The 22,485-nt window shown below is 45.8% G+C and overlaps 1 protein-coding gene across 9 annotated transcripts; it reads right to left on the reverse strand.

The window, feature by feature from the left end:
- Nucleotides 1-1,888: 1,888 nt before the first annotated feature.
- On the reverse strand, nucleotides 1,889-22,466 carry GSTO2 (glutathione S-transferase omega 2). 9 transcript variants are annotated; one of them, XM_037496175.2, is made up of 9 exons: nucleotides 22,399-22,466; nucleotides 19,977-20,077; nucleotides 19,118-19,163; nucleotides 18,849-18,938; nucleotides 18,537-18,645; nucleotides 15,844-16,066; nucleotides 14,860-14,961; nucleotides 3,483-3,589; nucleotides 1,889-2,178 (listed from the first exon to the last, which is right to left on the reverse strand). In XM_037496175.2, the coding sequence occupies exons 4-9, from the start codon at nucleotides 18,880-18,882 to the stop codon at nucleotides 2,019-2,021; spliced, it is 735 nt and encodes a 244-aa protein (XP_037352072.1). In that variant the 5' UTR covers nucleotides 18,883-18,938; nucleotides 19,118-19,163; nucleotides 19,977-20,077; nucleotides 22,399-22,466; the 3' UTR covers nucleotides 1,889-2,018. The 9 variants fall into 9 exon arrangements, with proteins under 9 accessions (XP_037352072.1, XP_037352069.1, XP_037352071.1 ...); XM_037496172.2 differs by having other exon boundaries at nucleotides 19,118-19,267; XM_037496174.2 differs by lacking the exon at nucleotides 22,399-22,466 and adding an exon at nucleotides 22,108-22,176 and having other exon boundaries at nucleotides 19,118-19,267.
- Nucleotides 22,467-22,485: the final 19 nt, after the last annotated feature.

Consider the following 22,485-nt stretch of genomic DNA (forward strand, 5'->3'; position numbering starts at 1 on the left):
TTTATTTACCCATCTGGCCTCCCTCCACTCACACCTGCCTCCAGCCCTGGGGGCTGCCTCGCCTTCCCTCAGCTGCTGGAGCACAGCCGCCGCCTCTCTCCCAGGAGCACCCGTGTCCCTCCTTTGGGCTGGGAGCCTCTCCTCTCTGACCTAGGTCTCCTCCACTCCTCCTTCACAGCTCAACAGCAATTCCTCAAGATGCCCCCGCCAATCCAAAAACAGGTTAACTCCCTTCTCAGCACTTCCGCAATTGTCAGTTCACATCGATCCGTGTGATCCTCGACCAGTTACCTCTGCCTCCAGACTGGAAGCTCCCCCGGGAATGACCCTTGACGGTGTCTGCCTGTTGTATTTGCAGGTCCTAACTTACTGCCCTTGCTTTTATTTGAGAAACGAAATATTTCATGAGTCAATCACTCAGGTGGTGCTTGAGCTGGCTCATAAACCATGAACAGGATTTGGAGGAGAAGGAGAGAAGGTTCCAGGTGCAAGGAACTTCATTAAAAAGTGTTCAGACGATTAAATCACCCTCTGGATGGCAGCTGAAGGGGTAAAAAAAAAGGCCTCAGGAAATGAGCTTAAGTAGAGACAGTAGAACAGAAAGTGGAAGCTCCTGACAAAGCAGCGAACGCTCAGTGAGCACTTAAGACACAGAAGTATAACTAATCATTCAAACTAAGACCAACTGCAAGTAAAGTAATAATTATCCAGGAAAAAACATATAAACGAGGTCATATGATCATCCTAACTTCACCCTGTTCAATAGGTACTATTTTAACCCGTACACTTTACCAATGCAAAGGCAAGCACAGAGTCTGAGTGAGTAGACCAAGGTCACACAGCTACGGATTAGACCTAGGAGATGATGCCTGGGCCTAGCCTCTTCATCACGAGACTATACAAAGCCTTCAGTTGCACAGCCTGAAAAGTCAAGTGATCCAACATGGCAGGCTAAGCAAACGGGGCTGTTGTTTAAACAAAGAAACAGATTCCATGTGAAGAAAGCAGAAATGATTGTAGGCTGAGCCCTAGACCCTCAGCTCAAGTGGCTTTGGATGGGCCCGTCCCACTCCTGGGGTGCAGGTGCTAGAGGCTCCCAGCTTGCCCCACACCTGGCTGTCCTTCTAGGTTCCTGGGGGCCTCAGCGGGTGCAGGGCCAGCCCAGTCATTGGGGATGCCACAAAGTGCCAGGACAGACATCCCCCTGTAAGAAGAGCAGCCCCAAAGCACTAGGCTTAAAACTTCAACCCAGAGAGTGGAGAGAACAGGGGCGCCTGTGTCTTTGTCACCTCTGCTGTGCACTCCCCATGTGGCCCCAGCTGGGTGTACGGCAGGCGTGTGCTGGATGAACTGAAAGAATGTGACCTCTCCTGGCACTCAGCTTGAGGCGTGTGCATTTTTAAGGCAGGATGTGGGCTGCAGAACATTTTGTGAACCATCCTCAATCCTGACAGCACCAGCAAAATTCTGACGTATCAGTCAGGGGTGATAACGGTGTTTCGTTTCCTGCTTTGGAATTCCTTCAGTCATCAGACCTTCAGTGTCTCCCAGGCCTGCGGCCAAAGTTCAAGAGAGAATGACATCGCACACACCCACATGGACACAGCTCTGCGCGCCAGACCGGGAGGGTTTCCTTCTCCATTCGCTTCTCTGGCTTTCCTCTCACTCAGGAGGCTGTGGATCTGCCGTGACACAGCAAAGGTAATGACTTGGACCTCAGCATCAGCACCGATAACCTGGAGGTCAGAACAAGCAGGAGGCCGAGGAGCCGGCAGGCACACGGGCTCCCAGGGTGCAGGCACATTTGCACTGGACACTAGAGGCCCCCAGAGAGTAACTGGAAGGCATGGGCCAGAGGAGTCACTCAAAGGATCATCATCACATATTTTCTACCTCTATGTTTATTGGGAACCTCAAAGAAAATGAACAGAGATTGATTGATCCACCAACACAATTCCTAATGCAGAATCCAGATGGTGGGCTGGGAATCTGGATGGTGACAGGGTGGCCCCTGAGGCTCAGCAGCTTAGCCCGTAGTCAAAGGCGTCGGGGTTGTTCTGAAAATAGAGATTCAAGAAGCCCAGGAAAATGTTCTTATCTATGAGAAGTGCACACACGGCAGGGTCCTGTTTCATGGCTGCTATCCAAATCCGGAGGGCGGGGGTGTTGTTCAAACAGCTGTGGGACAGGAGAGAAGTGTCAGGCACCTGCCTCTGCAGGAGAGGCAGCTGGAAAGGAACACCTATCCCACTTCCCATTGGCAAGATATGAAAAGTTGCATTCATTTGGGTAATAAAGTCATCTCAGTCAACCTACAGCCTCGTGAACACGGTCGTTTGCTGGCGGTCAGTTATTTGGGGAAAGCTGTGTGTTGCTGCCCCTGGTAACCACACAGCTCAAATGCCTGTTCACATCTGGGGAAGCCAGGGGTCTGTGCTGCCCTCCTTGTTAGCAAAGTGACACGCCCCCATGAAAGAGACATTCTTTTTTCTTTTCAGATTTTACTTTAGGAGGGTTGACTATATAAGAAGACAAGCCATTTCCAAAAACACTTTTTCCAAAATGAGTCAAACTGACCTCAAACCTGGAAATAGCGGGGCTAACTGCCTTGCAAAGATGCACCAAGAAATCTAGGTCTGGGATATGTCAAGTGACTTGCTTGCGATCATACAGCTGCCTAGAGGGAAGTCCAGGAGCAGAGGTGAGGGTTCAGCCTGGAACCCCGAGGAGACAGGATGTTGTCACGTTTGTGTTGAGACATAGTTTACCATGTCCATGTTAGAGCAGACATTCCCTCCGCGACAGCTGACGGGGGAAGCACAGGAGATGCTCTGAGAAGATCCACACTTGTGCACGAGGAGGGGAACTGGGCCTGGGCAGGGCCCAGGCCTGCCCGGCACCCTCTGTCCTGGCTGGGGTACAAAGCCTCGTGGTACAAAGCGCATGTTCTGTCCGGGGACCCTACATGGTCTCCCTGAGTCTACAATTTCTTCTCCTTCAGACATCCCTACGCTTCTATGGTACACAGTTGGCCATTTCATGTATTGGTTTGAACATCAAGCAGATATCAATTTTAAAATGATGGGTGTTTTTTAAGTATATCCCTGTCTGGGGAAAGATTCCTGCCTGGAGAACTAAGATGTGGCTGAGCAGGAGGAAGGCCACGGTGGGACAGATCACCAAAATGCTGTGACTGAAGCTGTCATTAGCTTTGGGGGGACAGGGAGACCACTGGGGGTGCTGTGAAGATGGCGGCTTTGAAGCACTAAGGGAGGCTTTTGGACACAGGATCTTAGTGGTAAAAGAGCACAGAGGCATTTTTAACAAAGAAACACATAGATTAAAGCCTGATTTCTTTTCACCTATATGATAAGAAATGCCCAAGGGGGACTAAATGGCCCCCGGGGCATTGCCCCCATCACCACCCAGTGAGACCTCAGTAACCAACAAGTGTGAAGTGACCACAGGGCCAAATGTCTTACTCGGCTATTCCATATACATCCAGTCGCTCAAACCAGGGCCAAAAGAGGTAATCGATCATGGACACACAGTCTCCACCAAAGAAAATGGTGTTCTGATAGCCAAGAATCTAAAAGTTTAAACAGAACAAAAGCAAGTTAATTGACCTAGCTGCTGACATAGTTACACTCAGTACAAACATCCAATTAATTCCCCAAGCAGGAGAGTTAAGACTTGGATTGTCCTTCTGTTCCTTAGGGGAGTGAGGCCCCTTTTCCTGAGGTTTCCTCCACCTCCTTTAGGGCCATCCTGACACACCCAGCCTCCTCCCTCCTTTCAACAAGGGGGAAAGGTGAGGCTCATCTGATTGGGGAATCAGAAGGATCACCCAGGCCAGAAGCCCAGCCCCGCTCCCTTTGCGTGGAAAGGCTCCTCCAAGTGCTAAGCTTTCCCAGGGTGAGTGGGCTCAGCCCCTGCCTGGGAAGGGGAGTGGGGCCTTACTGGGAGGGCCAGGAGCACATTGGGTACCCCACTTGCTGCACTTGAGGCCATTCTCCAGGATCCACTATATGGGTAATCAATGGGCTATTGTGCCATCCACATGTCTTACTCTTTCTCGCTAATTCTTAATTGATTCAAAACTAAGGCTATTCCATGGGCTCTATTTTAAAACAGTACTATTACTGTCTTTCTCTCATATTTTCTTTTTTAAGTTGAGCTCTTAGAACTTCACACTTGTTGGTCACTCAACATTCTTTTTTTTTTTTCATTATAGTAAAATTTCTCATTTCCAAATAGGACAAGTCAACCCAGACAGATGGACTGTAAAGAAAGCACACAGACTGTAGAGAAAACTGACTGAGAGCCAAAGACAGTAAAAGAAAAAGTTGTACCTGAAATTTTATGAAACATAAGTGCTGAGCAGGGGCCAAGTCTTCCCAAAGAGAAAAGCATTGTGCCAATTACTTGGGTAAATCAAGCCAAAGTTTTGCTTTAATATACATAATTCATTATCAACTCGGTAATTGCCTATTGCCATAGGTCTACATCCCTGATCTAAATTCATCCATCCATCCATCCATCCACTCATCTCAGGCTTGTTTCTTCATACTCAGACCAGCTGGCTTATGAGGTATCTAGGGTTACAGATAAGTAGGTGAGCTCCAGAGCAAGCAGACCTGGTCCAACACAGGAATCTACCTTGATTCAACATGGAACCTAGGGCAGCTTGCCTATCTCCTTCTCCAAGCTTCAATGTTCTCATCTGTAAGAGAGTGGTTTGTGCCCGCTTCAGAGGTTATGGTGAGGAGTGACATGATCGTGCATGAATAAGCCTGAGTTCTCATGATAAGACATTGCACGAGTTGCATCTACAGAAAACAAATCCACCCTGACAGCAAGGATCAATAGGACAAAACAAGTGGTGGTTCTAACATTATCTCCCGGTGTGGCATAAAGGAGTCTCCTAGACTGTCCAGGAAGCTAGTTAGATGCTGTTAGATGGCAGCATTTTGCTCAAAGAAACTAATAGGATGGTAATAAAGCAGCAGGATCTGCCAGCCAATAAAAACTTAAAAGTGAAGTTCTTTTCAGGCCTGTATAAATAAGATCTGACTTACAGGGAAAGGAACATGGTGTTCCTTTTTTTTTTTTTTTTTAAGATTTATTTTTATTTATACAAGCACTGGGTACAGTCAGAAGCGCAGGAGGGTGAGAGACTTCACCAGAGCCAGAGCGGGGAGCAGAGCAGGCAGAAGGACTGAAGTACACTGCTGAGGGGAGCAGCGGGCGGGAAGGAGAGGTCTGCGCGCCATGTGGGACCCTCGCTGGCGGCCGGGATCAAACAAGTGCTGCAGAGGCTGCGGGCAGCTTCGCAACCCAGCGCTCAACCGCTGCGCCACAGGGGAGGCCCGGTGTTCCTTTTTTATGGATCCCAGAAAGCCTCAACCTTCATGTTCAGGGATAGATAATAATTACTTTCATCACTGGTTTTGAAACATGTATTTCCAGTGTGTTGTTAACCTTCCTGGAACAAATCAGAACCAAATCGAGAAGGATTGACTCTGCAACATCTGTGCAAGTTCTTCTGCTTGACAGAGCACAGGCAGACATGGGACGTCCTTGTCAAAACACAGCAGACGTTTCCTGGACTCCATGGTGGGTCCCTTGGCAAAAGGGATGAGATATTTTGGAAATGAATGACCACTGATAATTGATGCCTATTTAGTATTTATTTTTTTTAAAGCTTTTCACTCACTCAAAGTAGAAGTAGGTCTTTAAATACATGTGACCTTACAGATAGGATCCATTATAAACTCTGATAAAGGAATTTCAGCCTCACCAAGGTGCTTGGTACATAAAAAGTCAAGATGAGCATGTGGGTGAGAAGAACATGGCATCCACTATCTTCTGCCAGCCTCACTCCTGAAATAACACACACATTCCCTCTGACGTTCCTAAATCCAAGTGTAACATCAAAATTTCTTGGAGGTCTTGACAAATGCTGTAGGTAACTGATCCCTATCTCAGAACAGTTATTTCTCCACCAGATTTTGTGCAGGACACATCTAAAAACCACAATAGAAAAGCCTTTCTATAAACTAGCACAAAGCACTGGCTCCTTCAGACACCACCCAATGACCAAGGACAGCACCCTGGTCAGGCTTCCTCACAGGCTTTGAGGAGCCTCAACAGGAGGACCCACTCCGTGTCAACCTGATGCCTGCCACACCCGTGAAATGGTTTTCCCCTTAGAATATCAGAGCACCGTCAGGCCCCCGGACTCTCCAGGTGTAACGCACCTTCCACTTTACCATTTATTTACATCTTAGTCCACAAAGGACTAGATGTACATGACAAAATATCAAATATGAAAAATAACAAAATGAGATCAGAAGGTCAAAAAAACAGAAGGTCAAAACAAAGGAGGAAAACGGCATCAAGATACAAAGCCAAGGATCCTGCAGAGTTCCTTCAAAAAACCTTTGATTTTGACTTGAGTTTCCTGGCTGTTGACGTGGAGAAGAAAACCTGGCAGGTGAACGGGTCATTGTCTCTCAGTTACAGAGGAGGAAACCCAGCACCAGGGAGGCAAAGGGACTCTACTTAGTGCCAAAGCTCAAAGACAGCAGTCTGCTCCCCAAACCAGGGTCAGCCTTGTGCCACTTAACTTCAACACCAGGACTTGGCAAAGCAGCTTCCCCAAGTCTCTTGTGAATTCTTGGCTTGGCCCTTAAGTAACAGTGAAAAAAAAAACAAATTAGACTCAACAAACTCTGAAAGCTTCTCCTTTACAGCTCAAAGATGCCCAGATCTGGGCTTTCCCGAGAACTCCCTCATCCCACTCTTTCTCATTCTCTCTAAATCAGGAGCTGGCACCAGAGCACCTACATGCAGAGGGTGGGAGACACCTTCCCTTTCTGGTCCACTGATAAGAAGGTCTTCAGGCAATGTTGTCATTAAAATAATTCTGTTTGAGTTCTGCCACATATGATAGTGCCCACCCTGAACGTCAAACAGCTCTCTCACCAAGGAATTCCCCACTTTCAGAATTGCTGTCCTTGGTATCATCAAGCAAAGCAGAAAACCTCAGAGAGGACACTTTTCTTCAAAGACCCCTTTCTTCAAAGACCCCAAACAAGACCACACACGACCAGGGGAGGGGGCTGACCCTCAGGTTTTCTCAAAGTATTAATTCATCATTGATTCAAGCTTAAAAATTGAGATATTTGGGGTAGTCACTGGAAATTCTGGACTATTAAAAAAGTCTGTTTTTTTAATTTTCTGTTCTCCAGAAATCCACGAAATGTAACTTTGGAGTCTTGGCTTGCTTTTGGATGTTATAAGGGATAAAGAGGCGCATGCAATGGAGAGGCAGGGGCGGCGGTATGTCGGAAGGGTGCACTACAGTCACCCAGTGAACCTTTCTGAAAGGCCTAAAGGGAAGGGCCCGCATCGAGGGCCCCTCGAGCTCCCCCTGGGGCCAGAAAGCAGGTTCGCGCCAGAGAGCAAGGCGAAGGAAGCAGAGCGCGGGGCGCCCCCTCGTGGCCGTCGGTGGTAAGAGGCACTGACCGTGGCTCCACCATAAGGTTCCCCCGGGAGGAAAGACATAGGAAGGTTTTTGTGAAAGAAACAAAATCACAAAGATAAGTGAACCCCAGACTTCCTCAACCAGGCATTCTAAAAGCTGCATTCTACAGTCTTGGATTCTCAATCACTGCTTCAAACCTTGAGAGACCCCTCCCTGCCCTGCCCTGCCCCATTATACCATTGCTGAGAAGCCTTGACTTCTACCAGGACAGTGTGGTGGCAGTGGGTGGTGGTGTCCTTGCTGGAGGAAAAGAAAGGGTTTTTTTTGTTTGTTTGTTTTTCCCAGCAAGAAATAGTTCTTAAGAAGCAGAACCCACACACAAGGACAGAACCCCAAGGACACAAAGCCACCTACCAATATCAGCAGGGAGCCCTTATCTTCAGCAACAGGACAGACTCTGCTCCAGTACAGCGATCTTTTGAGCTCATAAAAAATAAGGGGGATTCTTAAGGTTTCAAATTTCAGGTCCCTGACAGTTGAGGCTGAGTTAGTGATGATAAATCAACTCCCTGTAAATCAAACCTAAGGACCAGACATACTGAGAGCCTGGATAAAACCATTTCTCCTCTAGAAAGCCTTAGGAGGCTCCTCACAAGAACACACCTGCTCTGCAGCTCCTTAGTTAAAAGCCAGTGTCCCCTGGAAAAATTCAGGGGGCAACTTGCCAACATTTGGGGATTGAAGGGCCATCTGAAAATTCTATCTAGAATTCTTTTTTTTTAATAACATGTTTTTTTAAAAGATTTATTTATTTATACATGCACTGGGTACAGTCAGAAGTGCGGGAGGGTGAGAGAATTCACCAGAGCCAGAGAGGCGAGCAGAACAGGCAGACTAACGAAATACACTGCTGAGGGGAGCAGCGGGAGGCAGGAGAGGTCTGCGCGCCATGTGGGACCCTCGCCTGGCGGTTGGGGATCGAACCGGCACTGCAGAGGCTGCGGGCAGCTTCGCAACACAGCGTTCAACCGCTGCGCCACCGTGGAGGCCCTATCTGGAATTCTTTTAATGGACTTCATTTTTCAAACATTATTACTAAGATAGTAGAGGGTGGGGCAATGCTTGACAAATCAAATATCTTTAAAGTGATGAGTGGTGGGTGAAAATATGAATAAATATTTACCAGATTTCCAAGGCGGAGAGAGGACTTCTCATGCATAAAAGTCATGGAAAAAAGAATTGTAAAGAAGACATAGCACAATATGTTTAAATGTTATATTTCTATAAGTACAAAAAAGATGAGGTAAATTAAGTGAAATAAAGGAAAAAAATGTTTCAAAAACAAGCAATTATCCTTTAGATATATATATTTAAAAAAATTCTTTACACAGACCATTTACAAATCAACAAGGAAAATCAGGAAGACATTAAATAGAGGTCAGATGTCTACACAGAAAAATGGGCAAATGCCCTGAACAGTTTATAAAACAAAATATAATAGTGTAATCTAAAATGGGGAGGTTGCATGTTCCTTGCCCCACCTAATGAAAGGTGGAGCTGAACAGCAGGGGAAGCTAAAAAGGACTTGGGGAGAAGACTTGGAGGAAACACTTGAAGCAGAGATGTGTGAAGAAGGAGCCATGCTTGCTTCTCAGCCTTGGACTTGCACCAGAGACTTGGGGAACGTGGAAAGAGACACTTGAAAGAGATGTAGTTGAGAGCCCCATGGGGAGACTGACAATGGCAGCCTTTATCTTGACAAATGCTTTGATTTTGCTCTTCCAGATGTGCCCGGTCCCTTCTGCCCCTTTCTATGGCTGGCTGCCAGAAGGTGCCTTAGACTTGTGGCAAGATTTTTGGCCTCAGTGGTCCTGCTTTGAGCCAACTCTCTTTGGCTGGGCATTTACCCCTGAGGGGATGGGTGACTTTAATGTCTCATTGGAAACAATTATCCTTTCTTCTCTCTTATGCACACTGATTCAATTAAGGTTCTTTTCTATTGAAGGCTTTATGCACTAAGAGTTAGTTTTGTCTTTATGTGGTAGATGGCATTTAGAGCGTGCAAAGCTTGGGGTCCTGGGGTGCCTGCCCCTCAGTCTTCCCACTGACAAAAACATAAAAAGATGACATACTTTGGCCAAAATCTACCTTTTCTCCAGCTATCAGACACATTAAATCCACAATGAGAAACTACTGTTTTCCCCCACAAAACAAGCAAGTATATTTTTAAAAGAAATCTTGCAACAGTGGAGAGGGGAGAGTGCAAAGGGCATTTCCATCTACTGCTGGTGGGGGGTAGAAAGCACAAGTCTTTGGAGAAGCAACATAAAGTTTGAGCCTTTAAAGTGTCCATTCCCTTTGATCCAATAATTCCATTCCTGGAAGTCCAGCCTAAGCACAGATTCTAAAATAGAGACAATGCTTTTTATGCAAAGAAGCTGCTATTCCCTAAAGAAACATTCCTAATGGTAAATGACTAGAAACAATCTAAACATCCTGCTAAGTATGCTGGGTGACTACACATGATGCACATGGCAAACTATGCAAAATTAGTCATAAACGCTGCACATATGATAAATATATTTTCTTTACCTAAATTCAAACAGAGAACAGTATAAAAGGTGAAGACCCTCGTTCCCCATTCCCCTCAATTATTTTCCTTTTCCATCCCAATGCTAATCCTTCCCCCCAGTAGTGGCCATTATTAGGAGTTTAATGTGTATCTCTCTAGCCTTTTTTCTGGCATTTATTTGCATGTATCTGTACGTATATCTAGTTTTTCTTCCTCCTACAAAAATGGGACCTTACCATCAGTACTGCTGTGTAATTCACTTAAATATTTTTTAAAGATTTATTTATGCATACAAGAACTAGGCTGCAGGCCAGAGGTGTGGGGGATTCACCAGAGACAGAGTAGGGAACAGAACAGGCAGACTGACTGAAATACACTGCTGAGGGGAGCAGCGGGCGAGTCAGGAGAGGTCTGCTGCGCCATGTGGGATGCTCCCTGGCCGTCCAGGGATCGAACTCGTACTGCAGAGACTGCGGATTGCTTCATAGTGCGGTGCTTAACCCCTTGCACCACCAGGGAGGCCCTTAAATATTTTTTAAAAGATTTAGTTTTATTTATTTATGCATATAAGAACTGGGGTGTAGGTCAGAGATGCAGGGGGTGAGAGGATTCACCAGAGTCAGAGTGGGGAGCAGAACAGGCAGATCTACTGAAATACACTGCTGAGGGGAGCAGTGGGGGAAAACAGGAAAGGTCTGCAGCACCATGTGGGTTAGCTCCCTGGCCAGGGATTGAGCCAGGCCAGGCAATCAAACTCAGGCTGCAGTGGCTGGTGATAGCTTGATCATAGCTTGATCATGGTGATCATGCGCCACCAGGGAGGCCCTAATTCACTTAAATATTTCTAGGCATTCTTTTCATGCCGACACACATAGATCTACCTCATTCTTTTTTTTTTAATATCTCATTCATTTTTTAACTGTTCTATAGAATTCCAGAAGAGGGATAGAAAGTATGTATAAACATTGCCAGTCTAATGTACGTAAAGGTTTATAATATTTCACCATTGCAAATAATGCTGCTCTAATAAACACCCCGATACATATAAATCACATTGACAGATTTCTTAAAATGTGAGGAAAACCTTACATCACAACAATAACCAAGTTCAACATGCAATACTATTTCAACTGCATAACAATCTACATAGTGGAAAAGGACAGAACACCAAAAAAAAAAAACAAAAACAAAAACCAAGGTCTCCGTAGTGATTTTGAAATGAAAGTCACTAAAAAAATATTAAAAAGATTAAAGCTAAAAAAAATGGGTGCAGTTTAGATGAATGATTCTGAAAAGGTTAGAAAATAAATTTGAAGACAAAGTATGGTCTTCAAGAAGGTCAAGGGAAGGGCATCCCATGAGTTTTCAAACTCATGAAATGTTTAGAACAGGAGAGTGAGTAGGAAAGCTGCTGGCTCAATAATAAGAGCAGCAATAACGTATATCAAAAAGTATAAAAATATTATAGAAAATGGGGTTATACAACCAGCACAATAAATCTCCAATTTTGAAGAAACTGGATTTTTAAAGAAAAAGGTTTCAAAAGCCTGACAGCATTTATTTCAAAAGAACAGAATGTCAGAATTGAAGGTTACAAAAGGTAAACTGAGGTTTTTGCTTGTGGGTAATATGGTAGGTTTGACATTGCTATCTCGACTACCTTCTCACTGTATTGAATGTGTGCTGAGCTCACACAAAACCCTGATTGTATAAAGCCATGTGAAAGAATTGCACAAGTCAGGGGCCACCTCTCTTAGATTTATTCTGACAAGTTTCAATTTCACTACCATCTCCCAGAGTCAATATACTGGCAGGCAGAGGAATGGATCAAATAATCCAAGCTCACTGATATTGCCAACCTTGTACTTAAAATTCTTGCCAACACTTTATGGGACAAATAGTACATTCAAAGCTGTTAGAGCAACACTGGATACTCAGTGGTCCTTAAGTAGCATCAGTGAAAGCCACCTGGGTGAGTTAATGAGTTATTTCCAGGACTCTGGAGGAGGGTTATTCAGGATACGCTGGCGCAGGCCACTGACCCACATCTCGTCCCACTATCGCCTGGTTCAGATCAGACTTTGGGGGAGCATTTACACCCCTGAAACCAGGAAAGGCTACAAGTCAGGGCTGTTCTTTTTCAGGAGTCTGTTAAACATTTGTCTCCACACCATTGGTCATAGCCCCAATCTCTCTGCTTAAATGGTGGCCACAAAAGTAAAACAAGGGGTTTCCTCATCCTTACGAGGGATGTGTCGAGTGGCCCTGCCAGAGTGTTCTCACCTCCTCTGCTGAGTCCTAACTTCAATAGAAAGAGAAGTCGCTGCTGGTTAATGCCAAGTCACGTCCTGGGCAAATCAAGCTCCCAGGCAGTAAGATCATCCCCAAGGACTGGGACCCTGACATGTTACCTTCCTAAGCTCTGTCTCCATATGAATATCCCACCAGCAAGTCACTCTGAGCAAAATTTATCTTCCCTCTGATGCTTTCTCAATGAAAAACTTCCTATTTCCTGGCTAGAAAGGGAAACCACCCAAGACAACAGCAACCTCTCACCAGATCCCTCTCATCTTACCCCCTGAAAACTTCCAATAGAATCCGCCTCTCCACACTCTGTAGTGTGGTCCCTCCCCTATTCCTGATATTCCCTCCTTCCCCCCAACTCCCACAGAGTCACTGCACTGAACATTTGAAAAGCCAAAAGGAGATGCCACCAGCACAGTGGAAAAGGCCCTTGGCACCAGACTCTGATCCACCTCTGCCTTCACCCCTGGTCACCAAGCTCTCCCTGCTTTCTGTTTGCTGCACATGCCAGTTTCTCTCTCCCGTGCCTCTATTTCACCCTGGAAAAGTCGATGAAGGAGGTACCCCTCTCACCCCCTCCAGCCTAGCTCCTAACACAGCTAGCTTTTAAATGGGCTGAACAGTCTGGTTTCCCCATCTCTAGGTTTTGAGTTCTCTGAAGGTCTTTAATTTTTTATTACTAGCAGCTATTTCTTTCAGACTCTGCACAGAGAGTTACCCTAATCTGCAAAGCAGGGTTAGCACCTCTTACCTAAGAGATGCTCCTTGGAAAGTATCAAGGAGAAGGTATACACAATGCACTGAGAGCCTATTGCAGGGCACAAAAATATGGGTCACTTTCTCTGGAAGAACCCCAACTAAAGAACTTTGCCTCCATCATAATATGTTTATTTAGCAATCTGTAATTTACAAAGGTCACCCATCATCCAAATACAGAGCAGAAAGGAGACAACCCAAAATGTGTTTTAAATTCTCTCAGTTCAGAGGTTTTGCTTTCTAACTCCTTTCTCCTACCAGGATTTATCCATAAGAAGATAACCAGGAAAGATGGGATCAGTTCAGCTATGCACAAGAGCTTCAAATTTCTTTTGAAAGCAGCAGTCTTTTTCCCCAGATGCTCTCACACGAGATGAGAAGCACAGAATGAACCCAGCATTGGGGGTGAAGCTGGCTCTGGAGTCGTCAGCAGGCTCCCCTGCCTTGGGCAGCGCCTTTGCAGAACACAGAGGCTCTAAGCATACGGCTTTCAAAATATTCCCTCTTCTGTAAGATGGAAACCAAGGTATAGCGAGGCCCAGAATCTTGCCTATGATTCTGGAATCTGGTAAAGCCAAATCTAGGGCCCAAGACCCTGTCTACCACATAATCATCCCACCTCAGTCTGTGGCCTCAGGACTGAAGGTTGGCATTTCTTATCCATAACTCTTCACCACCCATAGACACTGCAATGGCACGAACCAAGGGTAAGCACCTGGGAGTGTAAATAAATTTAATCTGCTGGTACTGCCAAAGGTGGTAAGGAAGCCTTCTCTTAAGGGGATAAAAACAGTTTTCTCTGGCTGCCAACAGAATTACAGCCCCTCAATTTCTAGAACAAAGATAAAGGAATTTAAGAGTCACCTTGCAGATTATTCTAGAGGTAAGAGGCAAATAGCCCTGCTACTCCCACTGACCAGCTAGCAGATCCTGCTCCTTGACCTCCCAGGCTACTTTCCCCTTCTTCGTGAATTACAGAACCCTGATTTTATTCAGGGCATCCTCAGCTAAATGACTAAATTTATCAGCCTCCCCCACAGAGCATTAGGACCCTATAACTAAGTCTGGCCAATGAGGCTTAAATAGGCATTAAATAGGATATCTGAGAAAGCCCTTTAGGCACACATGGCCTTTTGTCATTTTTCCCTTTCTCTTCTCCTTTCCACAACCTGGAATTTAAATGTGATGGCTGCAGCTCCAGCAGCTATCATGTCAATTTTCAGGATGGAAGGCTTGCCCTGAAGATGGCATGGTAGAATGAATGTGCCTCTGTCCCTGGTAACTTCATAAAGAAGCCATAAAAATAGCCCTGAACTACCCTACCCCTGGATTTTTCATGTGAGTGAATAAACCTTCATAAGATAAATTTATAGTGCTTAGGTCCCTTTAACTAGCAACCAACTAGATCCCTGGCCAACATGGACCTTGGTTTCATGGGTAGAAGTTACAAAAGCTACGCAGATACTTAAGGAATGTGGTGATTTGGGGCAGGAAGAAATTCATCCAAGCCTTCCCCCACTCTTTGCCAGATTCCCAAGAATAATTCCAGAGCAGGTCAGTGGTGGGCAAGTGCCCCAAGTTGAAACCAGATGGCTGGAAGCTGAACTTATCAAAATGTGCAGAAAATAATAATCCTGTGAAAGTAGAGTGCCTCTGGGTGGCCAGAAGAAAATTTAAATCAGCAACCTGCATCATTGGCTCTTCCATTGCACCTGGCCTGGGAGGGGCCCTTTTGTACCTCTTCAAGGTTGTAGAATTCCTGGAGCAGGGCGAGCTTCAGGTCAGAGCATTCTCTCCCATATCTGATTGCAACCAGACACTCCTTGGTCAATTGTGGGACCTAATCAGAGGACACATGTTCTTAGTGGAGAAGACTGAGGGACTCCATGCTCCTGTTCGTCCCAAAAATGCAGCAGCCAAAGCTTTGTCACTCCAACTCAGAGGACCCACACCCCGGCTCCCTGGCTCCCTCTGTGCGGCATCTTAGTGGTTCCAGGAACCCAAGTGTCATAACACCCTGGTCAAACCAGGTACTTTAACAGGGGTTCTCCAGTGCTCCCAACTTGTTCAGTTATTTCCATGCTGTATAATCTTAGGTAGGACATTTAAAAGAAAAAAAAAAAAAAGGATACAGTAACAGCACCCATCCTAATGGGCAACATGAGGGTTAAATGAGTTAACCTTTATAAAGTAGTTAAAGTAATGCTTTCTTCGCACATTGTAAGTGCTCAATAAATGCCATCAAGCTACTTTTACTTCAATTAAAAAGGAAATATCTTAAAATTTCTCCATTATTTTTATCCTTGAGCAACAGATACCCCTTTCTCTCTTCTTTACATTTCCCAAGCAGCTGGCACTCTCGTTCCCCATAAAGGGCAACCCCCTCCATGCATTATGTTCTTCACACCCCAATATCTTTTTTTTACCTGAAACCTTATAAATGTTCCCTTGAAAGCATCATGAACTTTCCGCTTAATCTCCTCATCTCAAGTGACACAGTCATGACTCTGCCATAACCATACCTCTTGAGACTGTTGGTTGAAGTGGAAAAGCACCTATCAGAGGCCACAAGCCTATTCTAATTCCACACCAGCTATCCTTATAAAGCACAAGTAGTATTAAGATGATTCCACCAATGATGAGGCTTTAAAAATGGATTAAAGTTGGGGAAAGGTATACAAAGTAAAATAGTGAAAGTAGCTTTTTTAAAAAATGGATATACCTTACAGAACAGGTCCAACAACATCTTTTGACGAGCTCGCTCATAAGGATCATACGGGTACAGCTTCCTTCCAGGAAAAGCATCATCCAGATATTCACAGGCGATGACAGATTCGTAGATCAGCTGACATTTGCTGTTCTCCAGCACAGGAATTTGGCCAAAAGGGTGCTTAGTATAATACCATTCAGGCTTGTTTCTTAGGTTAATGTTGATGACTTCATGTCTTCACAAGCAAAGGGAAAGCAAGATGGAATGTAAATGAACGGCTTATGCAGGCAGATACTCATCTTGAAAGAAGAGGCAATTCATTTTAAAATTCCAATTTGCAATGAACTTTCCAAGTTTAGATTTTGGTCAAAGAAAAATACATGACAACATCATTGCCTGCATCCTTAGAGTAAGGTAGGTGAAACAGTCTCTATGCCTTATCTGCTTTGCTCCTGCAATTCCCCTAGGAAGTAAACTGGGGAATCATGAGAATCAAATGAGAAAAGGCAGAGAGGGCCTCCCCAGTGGCGCAGCGGTTGAGCGCTGGGTTGCGAAGCTGCCCGCGGCCTCTGCCGAAGCCAGTTCGATCCCCGGCTGCTCCCCGGCCACCAGAGGAGGGTCCCACATGGCGCGCAGACCTCTCCTGCCGCCCGCTGCTCCCCTCAGCAGTGTGCTTCGGTCCTTCTGCCTGCTCTGCTCCCCGCTCTGGCTCTGGTGAATTCTCTCACCCTCCCGCGCTTCTGACTGTACCCAGTGCTTGTGTAAATAAATAAATCTTAAAAAAAAAAATTATTAAAAAAAAAAAGAAAAGGCAGAGAAAACACTGAACACATCCCCTGTGTGGAACACAGCTCAAGTGGGTTGAGTCTCCTGCTCAGTGTCACCCAGTAAGAAGTAGCTGCCCCAAATGTCCAGGCTGTGTGATTCAGAGTTGGCACACTTAACCAAGGAACTACAGAAGTCAGTACCTTTTAAAGCTTCAAGCATCTGATATCTGGGGACAATGGTTTTGGTTGTCACAACTGGGGAAGGAGGGAGTCTAGTGTCATCTGATGACAAGGGAGGCTACTCAACATTCCAAACACACAGGATGGCATCCCTCCCATATACTCCACAATGAAGACTATCTGTCACAAAGTATTAATAGTGCCAAAGATGAGAACGCTTGCCCTAAAGATATATTTACAACAGTTCCTAAGCTGCTGCTGTATCACTCTAGATAAAACATCTGTCTAATGTTATTTTTCTAAATTATATTTAAAACATTTTTTGTATTAGTGCCTGTATTTCTTTGGCAGGAACATGAAACTCTCAAGTCATTCTCTAACAATGGACTCTCCAAGACAAGAGCCCAAAGGGCTCTGGAGTAACATGTGCACAACACTGCAGCTTTGAGGTCCCCAAGTCAGCAAAGTTGCTCTACCTTCTAGATCTAGACTTGCTAGTCTTGCAAAATTCCTTCTAGAAGGACATGTATACCATTTCTCAGTTATGTCAAAAACTTCAAGATGCCTCTTGAAAGATGGGTCCTTCTAATTCATTATTTGGAACTATTCATTTATTCAAAAAATAATGATTTCATTAAAAAAAAAAAAAACGCCCTACAACATTCCAGCTCTTCTAGTCCATGAATAAAAGACCAAGTCCCTACCCTCAAGAACTCACATTTTCATGCTGGAGGAAGTGGTGTGTGGATGTGGACAGGAGAGGGTGGCAGGCGTAGAAGAAAGGTGGATAAACAACACAATTTGGAGTCCAGCCAGATGGCAGCAGAGTGGCCACGCCAGGCTAAGTTCCCCCATACACTCTTAGCTAGGCTGTAGCAGAACAAAGCCAAGCCCCTGGAGGGAAAACAGAGGACCACATGCAGCCTAGAGGCAATGGTGCTATGTAAAGGGGTAGAATGAACTTCAAGTAAACTGCACTTAAATGACACCGCAGTCATAGAAACCACGACAGGGAGAGGCAACAGCTGTGTGGAAACCCTGCAGTTGTGGACTCAGGGGCACATGATCACACCCGGACTCATGAGACATGGCTCGGCACTGAATCAGGGGTTTCTCAGGGTTGGCGCCCAGAAGAGAGGGTGCACTGTTGGAAAACCTCAGAAGTGGAGAGCACGGAATGAGGATTACTGGATTGAGCCTGAGGCGCTCAGTACCTAACAGCTGGAGTCTGAAACAGCTGGCGAGACAGGTCAGATCACCTGGGTCTCCAGGCTGGAATATTCAAAAACCTGCAAGCCTCAACTCGGGGCTAAACCCCAAACAACAAATCGACCATTGAAGCACCAGTTTAAACAGCAGCAAACACGCCAGGATAGACTTCTGTGCTAGAAAAGTGAACAACTGCCGGCCTTGATCCCATATCAACGACAACACGCGCACCTGGGCCGCGTCTAGTGCTCAACATTAACCTAGAGTGGACGCAGAGGTGACACCGCAGACCAGGAGAGACACCAGAGGAGGGGACGCGGGGCCCGCTCCACACACCCTGGCATCCGCAGCACAGCAGTTCACTGGAGAGGACCCTGTGGTGCCCTGCTGCCAGGCTCCTCTCATACCCACTAACCCTTGAAGACCCCGGCAGCTGAAGACCCCGCTCTTTGCTCACTACTTTGCTGATTTTGCCTTGGAAGAAATCTGCGCAGCGCACCCTATTTTCAACATGCTCCCTCCCTTCGAGAGTTGGGCTCTGTTTCTCACCTGATGCCTTTGGCCCGGAGGACAAGGCGTGTCCTATGTGCATAGGGGCAGAATCTCATGCTGTAGACACGGATCACGCCCTCAGGGACTGGCCCTGGGGCAGGGCTTCCTGCGGAAGGAGACAGGTAAGGGAAAGGTGGATGAGCATGAAGGGCGAGGAACTCGCTTCCCTGGGACTTTGTGCACGGAAAACCTTTCAAACCCTCTTGCTATGCAGGTCTGGAGCAAAGCTGGGCCTCCCTCTTTCAGGACCCACCAATCCCCAGGCACACGGCGCCCCCCGACTCACAACCCGCTGCCCAGTGGACTCACCTTTCCCCAAGCTCCTAATGGCATCCTCACTCATGATTTGCAGATCTATTGCTGCAGCGTAGGACGACGCCAGCTCGCCCACACCGAAGCCTGCAGGTACAACTGCATTCAGGTGCGCTCCCTCCTCCCCTTCCCCAATTCAGTTTTTGAATGGCTGGGCCCAGGTGGAGCAGAGTGGAAGTGATCTGGAACAGGAGCTAGGATTATTTAACCAAGAGAAGTGCCGCCCCAGAGAGTAGCAGGAGTGAACAAAAATCCCTGAAAAGTACCTCTTGCTTTTAACACGTGGATACAAATTTTGGTGGGGCCTCTCCTCTGAAAGGAAGCAGCAGAGTGTCAAGGTTTTCAGTTGGCACTATATTCAAATCCTGGCTTTGGGACTTAGGCAATCTAATCTCTCTTACTTCGTTGACCTTCATCTTCCCCATGTGTAAAAAGAGAATATTAATAGCAACTACTTGAGAGGGTTTGTGCATATGGAAGTGTAGGGTAAGGTAAAAGTATCAGGCTTTTCTGCCCTCCCGCCATCAGGATAGATGAGGGAACCTTGTGGTTTGGAATGCATGCCTGATGGCGGGCACCTGGAGTAGGGTGTGGGCATAGGTAGATGGGATTCACCTGGGCTGAGATTGGGCTTTTAAGGGCGGCGTCACCTGGACGCCAGCAGAAGCAGAGAAGCAGAAAAGCAGAAGCAGAAGCAGAAGCAGGGTAACAGAGAAGCATGAAGAATCATGAGAATAGCAGAGACCAACCGAGAGCCCAGAAAGAGTGAAGACTTGCTGGGGGCTGAGAGGCCTGCTAGCCTCCTGGCCCCGCCAGCAGCCCTGCTGCTGTGTACCTGGTAAATTCCAATAAAAGCCTGAAAAGCCACTGAGGGCTCCAGGACTCCTCCTTTACCCCAGTATACTGGATCAGAAAACCTGCTCAGTGGCCTGTCCTGCCCTTACAGAAGGAAATGGTGCCAGCCATTCTTAGTATAGTAAGAGCTCAATCAATGATTAATGCTAGTGAATAAGAACACTTTTTTAAGAGCATAGTGCATTCCAATTTTGGATCAAAAAAGATGAAATGCACTGCAGTTCAGCTTTGCAAGTAGATTAACATTAAAAGTAAAATCAGAACACTTACCTCACCAGTTACTACTTTAATGCCAATTGAATGGGCTCAGGGCTGCAGGCTACTTTTCAGTAATGTGGTTTTTAATCTTACCACTGAACATGATGGTTTCCCTGGAAAGATTTTAATTACGGACTTAAGGCTTATCCCTACTTCCTTTTTAAGACACAATAGGTATGACTTTGGAATCCCCTATGCAAACATTCCTCTGCATTATATATATCATGTTTACACCTTTGCTATACTGACTCACTCAAGCAAGAAACAAATGGTAGTATGGCCACATTAAACCTACTCCAAATCAGTTTCAAGCTACCTGAAATATAAGTAGCTCTGTTTTAAAAATGTGGGAAATTTCAGTCCTGGGTGAGAATGACTTGAGACTTGGAGTTGAAAAGAATGCCACCACAGAAATCATGACTACAGTCTTTTCAGTGAGTTTGTGTTTTGAGAAGAGGAAGTGGGTTTTGCATTTTGCAATTTTTCAAATTATTTTTGTCATATCAATTCCTGATAGTGGAAATTGGAGAACATTCCTCTTAATATTTCAGAAGCTTAATTTACAAGAAAGACACTGTTAATAGGTGTTCCAATATTGACCACCAAATTCAAAGAGAGAGACAAATAAGGAAAAGTCTCCATCTTCGAATTGGCCAAATACAAAACTTGTTTCCAGGAGGGTAAGATCATGGGGAATCCCAGTTCTAACGTCTTTGGGACTTATTTTCCAGTGCTGCAATATAATTGACGTACAATCCCTTATAAGCTTAAGGTGTACTATATAATGATTTGACAAACATATATCATAAAACGAATAGCACAAACATTTAATATCCATGTTCCTCAGATAGCTACATTTAAGTTTTTTTTTCTTTGTTATGAGAACTTTTACATTATACTCTTAGCAACTTTCAAATATACCATATAGCAGTGCAAAGTATAATCATCATTTTGTACATTATATCCCCAGTACTCATTTATCTCATAACTGGAAGGTTGTATCTTTTGACTGTATTCATCCAACTCTGCCAACCTCCCTGTCTCAGGTAACCACAACTCTGGGACACACTAAGATTACTAGGGGGCAACTGAAGTCAGAGGAGGGACTTCATCTTCCCACTAGGGAAAGCAGAGGTCAAGACTTTCTTGGTAAGCAATTGTTTCTGTTTTCCTGCCCCCATTTTGCTTACAGTTTGAGGAACCAAAGGGGAAAAAAATAACATTTTGATACATTTGAATAAGCAAAAGGCAGAACTTCAAGATTCTGAAATCAGCCAAATCAACATCTGTAAAATCAAACAAAAGTCATTGAATTTGGAAAATGAATATCTACACTGCCAGTTAAATCCGGGTATAGTAGTATATCAGAGTGAATCTATCCTCTCCTGGCTCAGCCTCTAAATGCTTTCTCCCTGCTCAGCCTCTAAGTGCTTCTAAGAGCAGATGATTAAAATGTGACTGGGGCAGAAGCATGTAAAATTTTATCTCAGGAAAGGTCTGAATGACTGTAAGAGTTCTGGCTGCATTACAGGATCTTCTTCAGTATTTACTAGCTGAGGGGCCTTGGGTAAATCACAACTTTCACGGTCCTGGTGTTTTCACATGTAATTCGGAGCTAAGAGTGCCAAAAGACTCTGTGGTCTGGGGACAATTAATTCAGATGTTAGGGGAACATTCATAGTCAGCGGCCTGGGACCTAGCAACCATTCAAGGTTAGCTGTTATTTTTACTGTTATTTGCATATGGCAGGGAAGACTCAGTCCTCACAAAGACATTCCAGGTAACAAACCACCCCCCTGCCAGTGCCCTGTAATGTAAAATAGTGGTGCCAACTGCAGGGCTGAGAACTAAAGGGCTCTGGGGTCGCCTCTACTTGTCTGCAACCAAATTAGAAAAAGAAAAGCAATTTAATGTTTTCCCCCTTTAAGTTAAAGGCATTCGCTTTAAATACCTGTTCTCTATTATTAGAATACAGCTCTTGTACTTTTTGATGTTAAAGACTTTGATGAAACGTAGGTAAGTCGTTGGGCACAATTAAAAATTGGCAATTCTGGGCCTCGAAATAACGTGGAAAATCCCCAGATTCAGACGAGACCTCAAGCCCCTCCTCCTGTCACTAGCAAGCGGGCGCGATTCGACGCACCGGGCGGTGGGAAGGCGCCAGCAGCAGCTTCCAGGCTCGGGGTGCACGGAACCAGCAGGGGGGCGGCCGCAGCAGCGGGAGGCGGGGCCCGGCCGGGCCAGCCCTTAGAACACGCTCCTACCCGCCAACTGGCCTCGGCGCCCGGAGCCTCAGCCAATCCTCAAAGCCTTTGGAAGAGCCCCGGCCAAGCAGAACCGAGCTGAGACAATGGGCGGCCGCCTTAAAGGCAGCCACCGGGGGCGCGTCCCCGCGGGTCCAGCTGCCGGAGGTGCAGCCGGTCAGTGGCTGTACCTGCGCTACGTCGTCCCGGCCTAAAGGCGAGGAGACCCAGCCGCAGCCCAGCCGGGCCTGGAGGGTGTGGCAGGTGGGGGGGGGGGG

Source organism: Talpa occidentalis, unplaced genomic scaffold (assembly GCF_014898055.3).
Source record: "Talpa occidentalis isolate TD23 unplaced genomic scaffold, MPIMG_talOcc4v2.1 talOcc4.8, whole genome shotgun sequence".
In the NCBI taxonomy this organism is placed as follows: Eukaryota; Metazoa; Chordata; class Mammalia; order Eulipotyphla; family Talpidae; genus Talpa; species Talpa occidentalis.

Bases quoted from the DNA above. Each gene is read 5' to 3' on its own strand.
- GSTO2 (XM_037496179.2), bottom strand. From the start codon at position 18,882: ATGAGTGAGGATGCCATTAGGAGCTTGGGGAAAG. The intron at 3,590-14,859 runs GTACAAAAGGGC...TTAAACTTTTAG, and splicing joins AATTCTACAACCTTGAAGAG to ATTCTTGGCTATCAGAACAC. The intron at 2,179-3,482 runs GTAAGACATTTG...CCTGTCCCACAG, and splicing joins GATGTATATGGAATAGCCGA to CTGTTTGAACAACACCCCCG.